Raw genomic sequence first — 18,931 nt, 5'->3', positions numbered from 1 at the left:
TTTCAACAATTTTTATTGCTTTTATCACATTTTAACATAACAGTTTTTGAACAATTTTCAAAAATTTTGGAGCATGAAAGTAGTCTTTCACCTGAATCGTGAGACCCACAAGACGAAAATTATTTTTCGATGTTCACAATAGTATTTCCTGGTTTCAGGGCTAAAAAAATTCCACACAGCGACCTAATGTGTAAAAATGATCGAAAAACTGATGTCAAAAATTGTAGGAGCGTTTTAACCTCTCACCCCATTCCTTCCAGAGCATCCTGAGATGCACGTCAATAATAATTGAAGCATTTGCAGTGCTCGTACTTATCTCCCCCCAAAGTAACTTTAGTAATCAAAAAAGGTTGAAAAAGGTAACCAAAAAGTAACCAAAAAATTGAAAAAACATGGGCAAAAGATTTTAAGTATTGCAGAAAAAAATCACCGAATCTAAAAATGGAACTCGATAGAAAGTTGTTCAATTTTATCAAAAAGCAACACTTTTTGGCAATTAGTGCCAGAAAAGTGATACTTTTTAGCAATTTTCCCCCAAAAAAAGGTTCATTTTGCAATTTTTTGATTTAAAAAAATTAAACTTTTTTTGGGAATTTGGGGCAAAAAAGTGAAAATTTTGCAATTTCTGAAAAAACGTGAAACTTTCGACAATTTTAGCGACAGAAATGGCTTTTTAGCAATTTCTGGCAGAAAAGCAACACATTATTGGGACAAATTTTTGAAAAAGAGTGAAATTTTCTGGAATTTGTTTCAAAAAAAAAAAAAAAACACAACTTTAAACAATTTTTGGCAAAAAATGAGACTTCTTGGGAATTTAGGCAAAAGACAAAATTGTTGCTACTTTTGGCAAAAATCAACACTTTGAAAATAATTTCAATAAAAGGCGGGGCTTTTTACCAATTTTTGGCAATTTTGCTAAAATGCGGGAATAATTTCTGACAATAGGTAAAAAAAAATGCAAAACTTCGACAATTTTAGAAAAAAACTGAAATTTTTGGAGAATTATTGGCAAAAAATGATACTTACCTACTTCTTGGAAATTTTTGCAGAAAAAAACGAGAATTAGTAGAAATTTTGCTAAAAAGCGAGAATTTTCGCTAAAAAGTACGACTGAAAATTTAAGCAAAAAAACAAGAATTTTTGGCAATTATTACCTATTGGTAAAAAAATGATGTTTTTTCGTGATTTTCGTCAAAAAAGTTGTGTTATTTTGCAACTTTTTGATAAAAAGTAGGACGTTTTGGTTATTTTTAGCAAAAAAGCTCAACTATAGCGTATTCAACTATCTACTAAAGAAAAGACGTGATTTTTTTAGCAATTTTGACAAAAAGCGAGATGTTTTGTCAATTGTTAGCAAAACGTAAGATTTTTTTGCAACTAGGTACATATATTGGTAAACAAGTTATATACTTTTTTGCATTTTTTGTCAAAAAGCTGTATTTTTTTTTGGCGAGTTTCAACAATTCCAGCCAAAAAAGCGAGACTTTTGGGATTTTTTTGGAAAAAATGAGACTTGAGATTATAGTATCATTTTTGGACATCTTTAGCAAGAAACGAGCCTTTCTGACAATTTTGAAAAAGGCGGGATGTGTTACTATTTTTAATAGGATTATTGACAAAAATCGACAGAGATTCGGAAAAATTGGATGCTGAAATTTTTTTTAAAAAGATAATTTCAAACCAAAACTTACTCTTAGTAACTTTGATAACTTCGTTACTAAAAAAGTAACAGATCACAATTCACCAGCCCTGCATTTTATTTAAAATTTTCAACCAAAAATCTTGAATCTATCTTCTGCTTGGTTAAAATTTTACTATCCATTTTCAAAAATTTTAGAACAGCAACCTGCTTTTTCCCTCTCATTAAACCCCAGAATTATGTACTATTACAAATGTTCACCTCGCATGAATTTTCAAATTTTAGGGTTGAATCAGGCAACGAAATCAGAATTTATTCATCAATAAGTATAATTTTTCTCAATTTTTATCACGATTTCGAAATCCCTTCTGCGATTCCTTTGGGTACAAAAAGCATCGAATACATACATATTTATTGAGGTGGATAAAACTTGGATTTTGGCTAATACGAGTTAAAAATGTGTCCCATGAAAAACTCGAGTCCTCTAAGTCGAAGAAAACTGTTGCTATATTCATCTAAAGTAGGATCCCTGGGGGGGGGGGGCTTTTCGCAGTTAATCTTCATGGAGAAAATGGCACAACTCACTTTTCCAAAAAAAAAAAAAAATGCTGAGAACTGTAATTAAGAGCGATAAGATTTGAATTTTTGAAATAGTAGTCACTCCAGCCCCTTCTTCCCTTTCATTAACTGTACCATCATCGTTCTCACGTAATTTTCATAAACTACTTTTAACCCATCTCTCTCCACTCTCCACTTCTTTCCCTATACAAAAATCATTTATCAATCACGCAACTTTTCATTACGACTATACTTTGATCGAACTAGTCACATTTCATCTACACATACCTATCTGGATACGAAAAATTTACATTAATTTCGTAAAAATTCAAATCTAGATATGCCAGAATTGCCAGACATATAGCTAATCGTCGAATTTCTTTCTAATAATATTATTATGAATTTGCATTATGCATCGAATCGAAATTCAATAGTCGCACACATGAAAAAACTCGTATTACATAATTTTTAGACACCCTGTAATCGATACACATACTCGTATACTCGTATCCAAATCAACCTAAATATAGGAAATTTCGTAGCCAGATTTTGTTTTAAAATATGCGCCAAATATCTCTCAAAATTCATCACACATCGTTCTTATCTTCGTCACATACATACCAATGCATCTACATACAATCTGTGTAAATTCGAATATGTATTTTGAACATGTATAAATGTAGTTCCTATCTCGTAAAATATGTACTGGCATATTTTCTCGAGATGGTAAAAAAAAAATCATTGATCGTGGATCATCGTATGATATGTACTTATTCCAAAGCATCTCAAATTATGCAGCATTATAGGTATAGGTATACCTATCGAGTTTGGCCATGGAATAGTAGACATATTTATAAAGATTGAATCACTACCCCTACCTATATTCGCAATTAGGTAATATTGACCGTAAAGTAGACTTATACTAGTTCCAAGTGCAGAAAAGTAACACCTTTTGATGTACCTCGTAATACATGCACTTATACATGCACTTGATACGTGGTGTTCACTTCATGTACCTACTCGTACTTATGCATGATTAATCGACAGCTTGTATAATGTAATGTAACAGCTAAAGAGGTAAATACACTCGGTAATAAATACATTTGAAAAAAAAAATTCAACGGAAACTGTCGCCTAGAAAAACACCAGTACGCGTTTACAAGACGTATTTTAATCAGTGTAAATGAGAGTCATTTTTATTCATTGTCGTCGTCGTAATTATCAAGTCACGCGGCGGTGTACTTTAAAGAAGATGTTAAAGTACACGCAGTGCGTTGATAACGATTAAGCATGAAATGTAAACTGTCGCGAGCATTAACAGCAGGTTTTCCAGCATGATACATTTTCGTTTATCACTCTACCTGTACCTGCCTAGTGCCTACCTTTCGTCTCACACGTCAAAATAAATACTTATTACACAGAGCTACGTTAATTGTCAAGAACAATAATGCTCAATATAGTCATCCACACACCACACAAAGTGATTCCCCGATGATAAGGATTTTTTCCAAATCTCGTGGAATATTTTTATGACCAATTCAAGCTACTTAATTGAATAATCGTTCCTTTGGAAAATTTTTATCGGAACTAGTAGCCGGTTATCCGTGAAATATGCTTACAACTCATAGTCAGAGATCAATTTTCCATCGAATCTAAACGCCTACCTATGCCTATTGCCTATGGTTGTCGATTGAAAACTGGAAGCATAAAAAATTATCTCGAAGGCTGGAAGGGCACTTTGTGGCCGGCCATTATTTCGTATTCGGGAACTCGACCTTGTTTTCAAATAACCGTAACGTTTAGTAACCTTGGAAAATGCTGGTAAAACTGCGTGTACTCATCTCAACTGGTGATGCATTGCAAGATGCATGATGCATTCAATGGCCAAGATATTCTATTGCATAGGCTCACCTATACTACTACAGCTGGATAGGCAGAGGTTCGTATGATAATTGCAGCGTGATGATTTTTTTTTTCAAAGTTTTTCAAGGACAGTTTGTTTACAGCTTCGGTAGCTTGGCAGTTTACCTAGTTCAACGTACTCCAGTTCTAAGTATCCCTCCCCCCCCCCAATCATCATCATAATGAACTAGGTTTTCAAAGGTAAAACACATTCAGTCAGACGTTCTGTTGCGAAAGCCCAGAAAGTAAAAATAAACAACGTATTATTAACTCGTGCATCGAACAACCTGTTTCAAAATTCACGTGTACCAGTGACCAGTGTATACTTTCAGCTACCTACGTCTATATGTATGTGCATCATACGATCACCTGATCTTTTTAATGACATACATACGGGACTTCCATTAAATTTATATTAATTATTGTACGTTTTCTTAGTAATTAATAATTTTTTTAAAACATCGATTTGTTGGTCACCCCGATTGCTTGGTCGGTCTCTTTCCCTTCGTATTAGCATTCCGCCAAGGGGTATGATTTCACGCGATTGAGTTTGAAGGTAAATTAGACGCGAGTTGAATGGACGAGATAAGGTTATACGCTGAAATACAAGTAAATAAGATATCCAAGTACATTATTAATATTATATGAATGGATTATGTGCACGCTGCATTTGTGAAAGGTGGATTTTAAAATAGGTCTGATTTAAGGAAACATGATTAGATTTTGAGTAGCATTGGACTAACGTTTTTATAAAATCGCTCATTTAAAAAAAATTCAAAAATCTCCCCTTCAATCCCCCATCTCACAAACACCAAATAATCACCCCGAATTCTCCATCCAGAAATTTCAATTGATTTTTGGTTTTTGGATTTAGTTCAGTTTTCACCTTTTAATAATTGTTTTTTGGTTTTTGGTTTTGAGTTTATAGTTTTTTGGTACTTTTATTTGGTTTTGGGTTTTTGGTTTCAGTTTTCAGTTTTTTTTTGCCAATTATCACATTATGCCGCCTAATTCTAGGTAGTATTAGTATTATTAATTATTGTATTCATTTCTACTAGTCAATTAATGCATAAAAGTCAAAACATTATACATATTTTGATGATTTAAATTTTGAATTTTTTATGTTTGGTTTTTGGTTAATCGATTTTGATCAAATATTTTTATTTTTGGTTTTGAGTTTTGCACAAAACAGATTTATATTTGGTTTTTCTTTCATTTTTGGTTTTTGGATTTTTAACAGTTTCAATCCCTGCCTTTTAAGAACCTCCAGAATGATTCAAAACTACTATTTAGTTGTTGATGTGTGAGAGTGAAATTGATGAAATGATTCACATTGGTTCATTTACTCAAAAAAAATATCTCTCATGATAAAGTTTTGAAAATCGCCCATAAACCAGCTTTTTTGAATTTTTTAAAATTTTCAAAAAATGTGAAATTTTGTTTAAGGGGGTTACAGAACGTGCTCTTTTGATCTAAGGTTCCCTTATGAGATACCTACTGAAGGAGAAGGTACAAAATGGACCATGGTACAAATAAGGGATTACATGGAAAAGGGACCTTAGTCAATTTTTTTGGTTTTTCTGATTTTTACAATTTAGAATATATGTACCTACTTAAATTTTTTTTTTTATTAATTCCACCACATCCAGTGATATTGAAGTGTTCTTTCATGAAAAAAAAAACAAATTGGAGATTGTTTACTCGAAAAATTTTTTTTACAGGTCTATTTGAATTTGTAAAAATCAGTGAAAAAATTTGATTAACCTGCCAGAAGTGACATGGGGGATTGATACGGAATTTTTGGGATTGGCCTACCTTCATTTTTGAAGGATCTATTCAACTTTGAAGTTTTGAAACAGATCAGTTGAAAACCCCCTTTCACTCGATGAAATGAACTCATCACAAAATAATCAAAATTCGAAAAAATTCAATTTTCAATTCCAAACATAAAAAAAAAAGTTTAAATTCATTCTGTTGTCTTATTTTGACCTTTCTCTGACATATTTTATGAAAAAGTTGATAAAAATCACACTCATAGCAAAAAAATTGAAATTCGTTTATTTTTTGAATTTTTTCGAATTTTGAGTTTTTTGTGATGAGTTTATTCCATCGAGTGAAAGGGGTTTTTTCAACTTTTTCAACGGATATGCAAAAATAGGGGTCAAATGGGTCAACTTCACCACTCAAAATTTTTTTTCATGTTTTAAACCAAAAAATCGTATTTTTTCGTAAACTTTCAATTTTTTAAAATTCGCTTTACGACATAATGCCATCCCAATTTTTTAATATGTTGTTCAGCATGAAAAGTTATCCATAATATATTTTATTTAGAATTTTTGAGAGTCGGAATGATATGAAAACTACGTTTTGAAACTTTTCGAGCTAATTTTTCGTACGAAAAAAGTGGCAACACTGATTTTTATGACATCACCAAAAATCCTTTCAAAACCCCAACCTATTGGAAAAAATCTATTTTGGTAGGTATCGCGGTTATCGAGTAATCCACGGTCCACGGCTGAAATGGATGATATTTTAGGTTCACTGAAAACTTTCTGACACCCCCTGCCTGCCTTTAAAAAAAGGCTAGAGGGCTGCGATTTGCGCCATTGGTCATCTCTTCGAAAGGTCTTTCCATAGAAAAAATTTCAATAAAATCCCCGATCCCCCTTACACTTCTTGGTCGAATTGACGTGGAATGACCCACCTCTCATAACATCACAAAACGGTTTCAAATTTGCGTTAAAAATTAAAATACTTGAAAAATTTCTGAGAACCCCTGCAAAAGATGACAAAATTTATCAAGTATTTAATTCTGAAATATAATAAAAATATACATAAATTCGAACTCATTACTCTTAAACTAACTAGTGTCGTGTTTATCCTTTTTTCAAGTTCAAAATTCAACGATTGAAACTGTGTAAAGAACTTCCTCCCTCTGTTCTGTACAGTGTACATAAATTCAGTGAAAATGGTTGATCGTTACATGAAAGAAAAATAACAAATTCTCATTCACGATTCAAGTAAAAAAAAAAATCGAGAAATAAAACTTCAAAAGAGATGAAAAAATTCACCTGTAAAATTTAGACGAAGAATTCGCCATTTTTTCAGCAAAAAAATGATACCAATAAATTTTGAAAAAATTGAAGTATGAACTATCGATTCTCGTAAAAAAAAACAGTTGAACTTGATCGATTCGTAAATTAAATTTTTTTTTTTGGCGAGATTCGATAAATCACATTTCAATTTTTTCAATTTTTTCCATCATTTATTAAATTTACGAATATTTAAAAAATCAAACCAACGAATACGAAATCCATCCCAAGAAAAAAAATTACAAAAAACATCCGCCCGGACAGGGACTCGAACCCTGGACCCTTAGGTTAAAAGCCTAATGCTCTACCGACTGAGCTATCCGGGCTCTGTAGAAGTGACCCACTTATTTACGCATTCTGGTCCGGTGATTAGATTAACGTAAAAATTACGAAAAATAATCGCCAACAGGTTTGAACTTTGTACCCACAAAAACTCGGTTAAATTCATCGACAACACGCTGATTACATTTTTTATGATTTTAACATGTATTTGTATCACAACATCATCGGTATTTTCACCAATTTAACCGCGTTAAAACGTAAAGAACACGTTAAAATTAGGTTTAAAAATCAACATTTACTTCGTACATCGTGTAAATAATCCACCACGAGAAAAAAAAATCAAAAAAAAATTTCGCCCGGACAGGGACTCGAACCCTGGACCCTTAGGTTAAAAGCCTAATGCTCTACCGACTGAGCTATCCGGGCTCTGTCAGAAATCACACGTTAATCGCGTACACAGCCGAGCTCGCGACTCGCGTAACACGTTGAACTTGAACCACGTGCTAGAAACGAGGAATAAAAAATTGCTAAAAAAATTCCGCCCGAACAGGGACTCGAACCCTGGACCCTTAGGTTAAAAGCCTAATGCTCTACCGACTGAGCTATCCGGGCTCTGAAACTAACCCTTCGATTTAAGCATTTTCAAAGGGCAGGTGTCTTTACCTATACCTATTACCTATACAAACTGTATTGCGAACTATGAAGTGGGGAAGAGTACGAGGAGGAGGGTAAACGGTAGGCCGAAAACACGTGGTTTTTTTCATTCGCCTCGTGTGCTATTTTAGTACTTGTACTACGACCTTGGTTATTATCCTATTCTCTCGCTTTTAATATAATTATTCCATATCCATTCTCGAGAATTACTTACTTACTGTTACTGGTACAAAGAAAAGGTACAGTGCGTCGCTTGTATGTACTTCATATGTATAATGTAATAAGCACATTGATGACGTAAACGACACACACTCGCTTCGATAATTATTCCTGGGTGAAGTCAGAAGTGTGCATTCGAATCTTTATTTTATGTACGAGTATATGTGTAGTCTATGTATGCATGTACTATGTAGTAGACTACTGTGCACTTTACTTAGGTACTTAGATACCTGACATACCTATTACAATATACTTCATTTCAAATTCTTATATTCATTAATTCGTAATACAGTCTATCGTACGAGTATTACGCTAATCTAGGTTGGTGGAAAAAAAATTATACAAGTACACGTACCACTGAGCATCTTGAAATCCACCTATAATAACACTTTTATGTATAACTCGTTCCGTGGATTCTCACATGCCAATGCCATTAAAAATACCTAATCTACCGGTAAGTCTTGGTAATAATATTTTTAAAAAATCCCAACGATGAGTAAACGTATTCGTAGTAAGAAAAAAAAGTAAAATTAAAAAATAACAATGAACGAGTTATGTTATCCATCTGATTATCATAACGTGAATTAAAATTCCGATGCAAGTGAAAACAACCTTGAAAGTGCGTGGAATTTTTTTTTTTTTGCAAGTACGATGCACCGATTTTCTTAGAAAAATGCAACAACACTTTTATGTTTTTCCACTCAATCGCTGGCAAATGACTCGATTCCTCAAAATAAACTATTATAAGAAATTTATATTTAAAACTTTACAACTTGGGAAAGAAAATTCTATTAAAAAAGGGAGCTTACTGCTTTTTGTACCATTTTTAAAGTCTAGAAAGCTTGAAAATGTCGATAAAAAGCTTTCGTGAAGCACATAGGCCCTAATACATATATTTAAAAAAATAAGAAAATTGATTAAAAGTTAATTTTTTATTTTGAAGAACCACACGTAGATTGAATTTGGAGTCGAAACTTTCAAATTGAACATTATTAAAAATGCTTGAAACATTGTACTTAATTAAAATCGAGTTAAAATGGTTAAAAATGCAACAAAATGTTTCGTAATGACAAAAAAGAACTAGGTACTCAAAATATTGAAAAAGTTTTCAATGTGTAATTCAAAATATTGCTCAAAATTTTAAAAAAATTAATCATTTAATTTTTTTGAGGCAAAAAAATAATCTCAAACATTCTTTAAAAAACAGTAGGTAATAATTAATAAATGCTGTGAAAACTGACGAAAAATGCAATAAAAATATCCCCAAATGACATTAAAAAAATGGCACGAATGTTCGAAAAAACAAAATGAAAATTGACCCTGATTTTCCAAATTTTGAGTCGTTTCAACTCATCAATGATTTCTTATGCCTCAATTTTTTCCAGATTATTCATTTCAATATTTTTAAGCATACAATTTTTTCAACATGGAAAATTTTCACTAATTTCGAAAATTTCTAGTCACATATGTATACGAGTAGGTACACTTTCCCTCCCATGAACTCCCATGAACTCCCATGAGATTTTTTTTAGTGTATAAAATAGAAATGATTCGTGAAAGGCTCTGTTTGTTGCAAATAGCTTACTTACTTTTTCGACAAATAGAGAACATTTTTTTGTTTATTTTTTTGAATATGACTTACACTAGTCAAAGGGGGGGGACAGGCTCGGGGAGGTTCCCAGTTTTTTTTTGGTAGGTAATATAACTGAAATTGTGTAATTCCTTAATTTATTCTTTGGCTGAAAAGTTTTCCAAGATATCCCTTAATGAAGAGAAAATGACATTTTAAAGAAGGGAATGGACACTCTGAAAAGAAAAAGCTGAAAAAAAGTCACCCCTACTAAATTTTTTCATTTTAGATTCTTGAATTTAAAAAAAACTTATTTTTGGTCAAATGAGATCATTTTCTATTTTAGCTTTACCTAATTCTACACGTTAAAATGTAAAGAAAAACAAATTGTGAGATGTCGATTCTCTTTTTTACCCTCCCTCTCCCCCGAATTTGAGATCATTTTTGAGCTAAAGCCCTAAAAATATCTACTCTTATGTAAGTTGACTTGCACAATTTTACTTCAACAAAAACATGCACGATATGCAAATAAACAATCCATATTATTAACAAGTTCTATATGGCTCATTGCAACAATACAAAGTCTCATTTTATTTATCGAATTTCCAAGTAAGTACATCTAATACTCGTTTAAAATGCTACTGTACTGAAAGCAACAATTTACATACACGCTGAACATAATATGTAAAGTAATTCAACTACTTACATAATTAACTTATGTACACAGCATTCTAAGTCAACTTGAAGTGACGAAGACTAACTCGAAGAAAACGCGGAGGAAATTCGAAATGTAAATCCTTCACGAATACCTACCCATAGTATAGGTACATATGCACAATATATTTTCAATTTGTCACCATTAGTTTTGTTTTCAAATTATAGTGCTTCGATTTTGAGTACCTATTTTTTTTTCAAGCGAAATTTTCATCAATTTTTTTCGACTTGAATTTCTTTTTTACTCTAATAAAATTTTTAAAATACAAAAAAAAATTGATAAAAATGTTATAAAAGTCAGAAAATTTATTAAGTAACGACTGGAGCGATTGAAGAAACCATCAATATGGGATGGAATCGTATTATTAAAATGTTTGAATTTGTAAGAAATAAATGGATCTTTAAAATTTTGTAATATTCAACTCCTTCCTACATTTTTTTAGTTCGTCTCAAAACATTTACACTACAAATAATTATGAGATTTTTTTCCTCGAATCTTTTCAAGTACATACTTATTTTCTTGCCTCGAGACCACTGAAATAGTATAAGAAGACGATAAACAGCATATAAAAACCAATAAAAATTGCTGGGGAAAAATCCACAAAATCAGACAAAATAATATAAGGAAAATTGCATAAAACATTGTTCAAATGATTTAAAAACACGAATGAAGTAAGTATTAAAATTACTGCAAATCAATAAAAAGCAAAGAAATTTCAAAACAATTCAACAAAATTTGATAAAAAAAAAACAAGTAAGAACATCAAAAAATACAGAAAATTGCCAAAAAAAAGTGATAGAATTTCAATAAAATTTGGCAAAAATTGCGCAAAAGAGTTTAAAACACGACAAAAATATATAAAAACACGAAAAACAGCATCAAAATTATTTTAAAATACTAAAAACTGAAGAAATTTCGACAAAAATTGCATTAAACACATCATGAGACTTCTTCTAAACACAAAAGTAGGTATTAACCGTTTAAAACAAGACAAATCGCCAAAAATTGTCGACATTTTAGGCACGAGTAGTAAAATGACAAAAATCTGACAAATTAAAATGTGTTAGAAACTGGTTAAAATTATACATATTCACCTACCATATAAACTGAATGAATTTTTTGCACAATTAGGCTAAAATGTAGACGAATTGCATATAACAATTCGTCAGAAAACTGTTATAATGGCTTAAAAACGAAAATTAAGCATCCACTAAAATCATTAGAATTAGAAAGCATCAAAAACTTGATATTTCAGTAAACTTGGGCATTGCCCTCTAGGTCGAAAAAAGTGGCACTGATTGAGAAAAAAGATCAAAAAAATTCATTAAAAATTCTCTTAAATTTTGCATCAGAGTTCTTCTAAATCACTCTCTTTTAAGAAAAAAAAACCTCCACATTTTACAAGCAATATTGATCTCCCTGCACAAATTCTTCAAAAGTTGAAAATTGAAATAAAAAATCAAACTTTTCTAAATAAAAATAACCTATAACCTTTTTCCAAAAAAATAGGGAATCATTATTCAAGAGATGGATGGAGGAGGGGTTCCCTCGAAAAGAAGTCTATTTAGAGAAATTCAACGCCTAAAAAATGGTTTTAATTTTTTTATAACCAGGAAAGGCATTTCTTAAGAAGAAGAAATATTATTTAGAAGACCAAAAAAAACAAAAATAGCCTTTTTTCCTTTTGTTTTTTTTTTCAAATACCTATTGAAATTTATGCACAAATAATTCCAATTTGGGATGCTTAAAAAGAAAAGTGCTAGAAAGAAACAAAAATGGACAAAATGAAGTAATTCATCATGCTCCTAACTGAACAGAAATTCAATTAAAAGTAAAAATGAAAATAATTATCTCATACGATGTTGCAGTAAGTATACTTAATAAGTAAGACACCAAGCCCAAGTCGACAAACGATTATTGAGCATTGTGAAAACAATAATATTGTACAAGTTACTCGTACATTACATTACATGTAACAAAAATATAAACACAAAGTTACGAGAAAACTTTCATTAGTAAGTATACGAGTACCTACGTACACTTAAGTTGAGTACGTGTATGAGAAATTAGGACATGAAGATTTCCACGTGTTCACTGTTCACGTTTATCACCCCGCACTACGTCGCACCACCCTCTCTGAACCTATACGTATACAACGATTACCGTTCTAAAAGCCAACATACATAAGTATTATTGAATGAAATTACGTTAAGCATTTTTTACAAACGGTTACTTTGATCACAAAATATCTACATTTATGTAAGAGTTTATTGTACCTTACTTATAAATGACTGCAATATTGCGGATTTAATTACAAAACTTTTCTCTCTCTGTCTCTTTTTTAAATCCTTATAGTACGTAAAGACAAATGTAAATATCACATCAGCCAAGCCAACAACAAATGTAATATTAAAATCACCTTTGAGCGAACGTGTTGTTTTGATTCTGAGAAAATTCATTCGTCGTCGCGTGATGTTTTACATACCACATAGACATAGACATACTATGTAGTTGGGTATCTCTAGCTTTAGCTACCGTGTGACAAAAGATAATCAGATGATGTCACGGAATAATAATATTTCATCTATAATGCGACTCGCGACTACAGCGAGCAACACATTTATTATTAATTGCCTTTTTGCCGGCGACCTAAGTAGTTTTCGCGTATACGTTATTACAAGCGTGTTTTTGCACCACCTATATATTTCAATCTTCTATAAACTTGCGACATACACTATCTAGTAGCTTAGGTACGTACGTACCTATGCGACATCTCGTATCTGGGTAATTTTTTTCACCTTTTTAAACGAAGAAGAAGAATGTTTATACAGTGAGTTTTGAAATTTGCAGTAAATGTCGTAAATGGAGAACTCGCAACTAGAGTAAGTTTCATTTATAAACGTCGCATCGTTATAGTGTTTTTTTTTCAAACCGACCCGAGCACCTGCATAGTTTCTAAGTGGTTTCCCATTTTATTTTTTTATTCCAATTTTGGTTCACGTGTCGTGCGCGAAAAAATATTTATACGAATGTATCGATTTTATTTTTCAATGCTCTAAATATGTAGTGAATCGATATTAGTTACATTTCAGAATTTTTTCCCCAAAAATAGAGATGGTTCTTGTTGGCAAAGTTTAAAATTTGATGAAATAAAAGAGTATTAGGCCATAAAATTTCAAATTTCATTGAAATTTCACCAAAACTGCATGATAAAGACTTGAAAAACATGAAAAAAAAAACATCAAAATCGATAAACTTTAACAAAAAGTAATAAACCTTTTAAATGAAATTTGATAAAATTAAAAGTTGAATCATCAAAATACAAAAGATGCACACATAAGAGAAATTTTAAGCTCGCAACAGCAAAAATAATCCGAGTCACCGTGAACTTTTCCTATGTACAATACAAATCCTAGTTTGAATCGGTACTTTTAATTAATCAAGTCACGTTGACCCTCATCCGAATAGCTATCAAGGCACATTCTTAATTCATTCTACAAATAATAGGTAGGTACATAAAATAAATACGATCATGCTGTATTAATTAAATCCTTATTCATAGGTCCATCTTTACTTGCACATCTTTTAAAATTATTGATTCAGCTCGGGAAGAAAAAGTTGTCAATTTGTTGGATGAATTCGAAAGAATAAGGTAAACATTTTTAGGTAGTCAAGTCACTAAATTTTACTCCTACTTCTCCCTCTGTCAAAAGCTCATAGTTTCAAATTTTTGAAAAATAATTCGTTCAATTCAGATACTTTTACCTCAAAAAAAAACAAAAAAAAAAAACATTTTCAACTCTTTTGAGATACTGGCCAATTTCGAATCCCTGATGAAGTCGATTTTTTGATTTTTTTTGACAAATTTTTTAATAGGCATTCCATAAAAAATAACTCCGAAGATAAAATTTTTTAGAAATTAATTGATGCATACCCGAGTTGATCTCCTCCTCTCCCTTCTACATGGAATTTACGCGGCTGATGAATCGCAAATCCGAGGTATCGAGTTGATTGAAATTTTTTTTCGTAATTTGAAAATCTCGAACATATTTGGAAAAAATTTCAAAAATGTCTTATTTTAACAGTAAATCATTCCAAAGTTTCCCACCCCTGAAAGTCGACCCCTTGAATTGGCTCGAAAGTAAAAACAATCGACGATGAGGGAAGTAAAACAAATTAGGAAAAAAAATGTGTCGTAAAATTATATCCCTCTCCCCCCTATGTGCTTTTAGGGGATTTTCTCCAATTTTGTATTTTTGTGTGCACATCCTTTTCGGAACAGATGCCCAAAAATAGAGATAGGAAACGGAAAAAATGGCAAATTATCACTAAAAGTGACCTGAGTATCGAAATATACGTTTACAAGGGAGTTCATTCCAATTCTGAAACCTGTTTGACCCCAAAAACCGAAATTGAGCATCCCAGAAAAGGACTTGAGAGTCCAAAATTTCAAAAAAAGAAGCGAAATTTGGGTTTTAAATTAAACGCGTTTAAAATCCTTCCGAGTTGGAAAAATCAAAATTGGACCCAACGAGTAGCCCCAGGAGCTAAAGCCTCGTTTCAAAAAAAAACCTATTTGGGTCTCGAATTATATGTATTAGTAGAATTCCAAAACGCTGATTCTGATTCTGAAATCCGTCTCACCCAGAAAATCAAAATTTAGCCATCCTCAAGTTCCCAAAACTACGGATTGAAAAACTTAAAAAAATGCAATAATATGGTATCGAATTATAAATGTTGAAGGAGCTGATTCTGATTCTGAAATGACTTAGACTCCAAAGTCAAAATTGAGCCTACCACCCCTCAATAAATTTTTGAAAAATTGTAGCATGGGTATCGAATTCTTGAAAAATTGAGACTTTCTGAAAGGAATTGAAACATTTCCTTAAATTTTGAAAAATAAATGAATTTTGTTTTTGGGTAAAATTTCATAATCGTAATCAATGTTCTCAAATCTCTAGGGCTCTGGAGCGCTCAATTCTGATTTCGCGTCATTCGTGGTCTAAAGTACATATTTCAAAATCAGAATTAGAGTACTTATTTAAAATTGAAATACGTAAAGTGGGGTAAGAAGTCAAAAGAATTTTTGATTTTAAGAAACCTTCATTTTGGAATTCCAGATTTTCAAAAAGTATGATTAAAACCCATAATTTTCATTATTGATAAAATGAAAATTTTTGTGGCAACCAAAAATGCAAGAATGTTAAAAATTTGAAAACATTTTGTTGTTGGATTCAAAGGAAAAAATAAGACATTGGTAATCATCGGTATCACAATATTTCAATAGGTACAAGAGTAGCCAACATTTCAAAAATGATCTTCCAAAAGTAGATTTCAAAGACACTCAAAAACATTTGCCTCATCTAATTCAAATCAACCAAAAAATGTTTTCATTTTACCAAATCTTCTGTGTTGGAAAGTCAATTTGAATAAATCTGCATAATGCAATCTTAAGGGAACCACCCCAATTCCAATAGAATATTTTTTCGAAATCGGAAACCCTAAAGACATCTTGGACAAAATCTGTTGGCGAAATATTTGTCAAAAATTTCAAAAGCTCAGTGTTGAGTTTTTTTTTTTTTGAAAGCTCAATTTTTAGAAGCTTGTCAAAATTACGGATTGATAATTTAAAAATTGGAAAAAATACCAGAAGTGGGTAGGTATACATTTTTATGACATTATAGCTGGAATTTTTCATGATGTACTTCGCTAAATCATGTGGGGAGGGGGAAGATGGAGCTCCAAAATTTTGGTTAGAATGTAAAAGAATGCAAAATGTAGTGTGGGATATCGTTTCATACGTTTTCAAAAATGCTGATGATGAATATCAAGTCATTTTTTTGTTTTGACTTTTCTAACGCCTACGTCCTTTTGCCAAAAAAAAAAAAATGTGAAAATTGAAAAAAATCATAATAATGGCGTATGATTTATTAGAGTTTTGGGAGCTTTGAATACGAATTATATACTTATTTTTTTGATTCTAGATGGAAATTTTAATTGATGCACTTGATTGTGGTATCTACATACAGTTGGTTATTTCCACCAAAATAACTCGTTTTCGGTGGATTTCTCTATTTACTCTCTCCCGTCCTCCTCCACCTCTTTTTAAAATTTTAATAGAAACGAAATTAGAACTCATTTTTCAGTATGATACTTACTTCTGGAAAAAGGTATCCGATATAGAAGGAAATTCCCTAGAAATGGTCTCGTGGTCTTATTGTATAAGAATAAATTTTCTCAAAAACAAAATAATAATAATTTTTCAGCTCGAAAAATTAATAATTTGCTCGAAACAGCGGAATATTTTGGCCACAAAAAGTTACATTATTGGTGGAAAATAAGTACCTAGCTACAATTTTCATTTCATGTATTTTTGAGACAATTTTCCTCGGTATTATTTTTTACCAGATTCTATTAGAATTTGAAACTGTCCACCGACCGAAGATATCAAGGTTTCAATTTTTTTTGTAGGCCTCTAGACGTCTGAGAATTTCACGTAAAAATGATTCAATATTGAAAATCATTTGTCCTACTTAAGATATTTATTGTAGGTCTATGTTAAGAAACATTTTCGGTATCTAAAAATTCCTTTCTTTAAAAACTAAGTATGTTAAAGTCGAAGAGAAACCGAGAATTTCATTATGTGAAACAGTGAAACTCGATAAGCAGACACAAACCCATCCTCCCTACTTCCCTCCCTTGTACTCAAAATATTCATGGGTAATTGGGTAATTTCATTTTTTTTTTAAAATTTTTGTAAGGTGGTAAAAACGACATCTTCCTCTCCCCCTTTCATTTGATTTTTTGGATATATATATTGTACATTGTTTTGTAGTATATTTCTCTTTTTTCTGACGAGCCTTATTTTGAGAACCCTGAGCAACTTTCACATTTCACCATTCTATATTTACTCGAATCACATATATGGGCAATCCAATTTAACTTAATTCTCTTCCATTCAAGTTCATATGTTTTCAATCGACTCATTGTGGATTAGATACAATACGCATAGTACCTATACCCATTGCTACCATTCCTCCCTCCCTCTCTTCCTATCTTGTCATCAAATTACATAAACTTTAAGCTAATATCTGTCCATTTGCTGAACCGGTTTTCACCTCGCTTAATCTCGACTGCATTTGAAAAAAATAAGATAAATTACCGTCTTTATAGAATGAGTACGTTATCAAAATGATCCGACCATTGTAACGTGTATAAACACGTTAACGAGCGCTCAAACGCTTAGATTAAATGACCACTACGTAACGAGCCCCTCTCCCCTCCTCTCCCTCCACGGATACCATTTCTCAAAAACATAAACTTCAAAACGCTGCTACATGCAGTACATATACGAAGAAACGCCAGAATTTTATACCCACATCGATAACATTTCAACGTACACGAGAAAAGAAAAAAGAACTCAAACTCGGCAGAAAATTTTTAGTAAAATTGGCGCCAAAATATAGTAGTAACTTATACGCGCATTGTACGTGTAGTTTATTCAAAAGGACGCGGACACCGACGAAGGACTTAAACGTCAGACGAATCGTTTTGTTTATCATAAACTTAGACTATTATTTCGAGCTACTTCCTCATTGATAGTAAAATTTATTAAACTCTTATTATTTTTTTGGCTTGGCCGCAGAACCATATACAATACCATTTATACAATACTAAAAGAGTGTACGATGCGATACGCCATGAGAAATTATTCAAAGTTTTCCAAGCTCAGAGCGTATAGCATCTTCCCACCCAAGTTCCAACTCGAAATGCCCTTGAAAAATACATACACGTATATAGTCGTAAAAAGCATCTCCTTACAGACCTTGTGAAAAAATTTCAACGGTCGTCGTTTGAAAATGAAATTTAATTTTACGTGCGTACGAATATTCGCGAAAAAATGTAATGTACCTACGCCCACTGCCGCATATTTTCTTCTGTCATGTCATATGGAAATATGCATGAACACGAAAGACGAAACGACTTATAAAAAAAAAAAAACACAAAAACTTGAAATAGAAAGCAAACCGGTGAACTTACGGTACCTATCTTACTTTTGTTCATTGCGATGCGAATAATTTATAGGAAGTAATCGAGTATTCGTTTTTTCGTGCATGTTCGGTACACCATACTTACCTTTACATACGTTTAACTAACAATATGACGTAATCATATCGAACTGTACTATGAGTTTGGATTATAATTTAACTTGACTACTTGTTGTTGAGATTCCGTCTGCATAATACGCGAAGAGGCGACCGGTACTTTTAAACAGCTCGAAAATTTCGAAACATGTCATT

The 18,931-nt window shown here is 31.8% G+C and overlaps 1 protein-coding gene, 1 long non-coding RNA gene and 3 other non-coding genes across 10 annotated transcripts in view; 1 reads left to right on the top strand and 4 right to left on the bottom strand.

Annotated features, from left to right (window-relative positions):
• Positions 1-18,931, top strand: part of LOC135850080 (retinaldehyde-binding protein 1-like) — a 49,902-nt gene that overhangs the window by 19,540 nt on the left and 11,431 nt on the right. The window contains exons 1-2 of one of the 6 annotated variants that reach the window (XM_065370796.1): positions 13,271-13,381; positions 13,482-13,513. The exons of 2 other annotated variants lie outside the window; for them this stretch is intronic. In XM_065370796.1, coding sequence (XP_065226868.1) covers positions 13,494-13,513 — 20 coding nt within the window. In that variant the 5' untranslated portion in view covers positions 13,271-13,381; positions 13,482-13,493. Of the gene's footprint in view, positions 1-13,270; positions 13,514-14,193; positions 14,284-18,931 lie in introns of those variants that run through there. 3 more of the 6 variants (XM_065370794.1, XM_065370799.1, XM_065370795.1) reach the window with 3 other exon arrangements.
• LOC135850084 (uncharacterized) overlaps positions 1-18,931 on the bottom strand; it is a 34,399-nt gene that overhangs the window by 5,222 nt on the left and 10,246 nt on the right. The gene's annotated exons all lie outside the window — the stretch shown is intronic.
• TRNAK-UUU (transfer RNA lysine (anticodon UUU)) lies at positions 7,445-7,517 on the bottom strand. Its single transcript has one exon. It is a non-coding gene; the product is annotated as a tRNA-Lys (tRNA).
• On the bottom strand, positions 7,827-7,899 carry TRNAK-UUU (transfer RNA lysine (anticodon UUU)). Its single transcript has one exon. It is a non-coding gene; the product is annotated as a tRNA-Lys (tRNA).
• TRNAK-UUU (transfer RNA lysine (anticodon UUU)) lies at positions 8,013-8,085 on the bottom strand. Its single transcript has one exon. It is a non-coding gene; the product is annotated as a tRNA-Lys (tRNA).

The sequence above is a fragment of the Planococcus citri genome, chromosome 1, assembly GCF_950023065.1.
Source record: "Planococcus citri chromosome 1, ihPlaCitr1.1, whole genome shotgun sequence".
NCBI classification, from domain to species: domain Eukaryota; kingdom Metazoa; phylum Arthropoda; class Insecta; order Hemiptera; family Pseudococcidae; genus Planococcus; species Planococcus citri.
The sequence above is the reverse complement of the archived record's forward strand: the minus strand, read 5'-3'. Positions and strand labels throughout refer to the sequence as shown.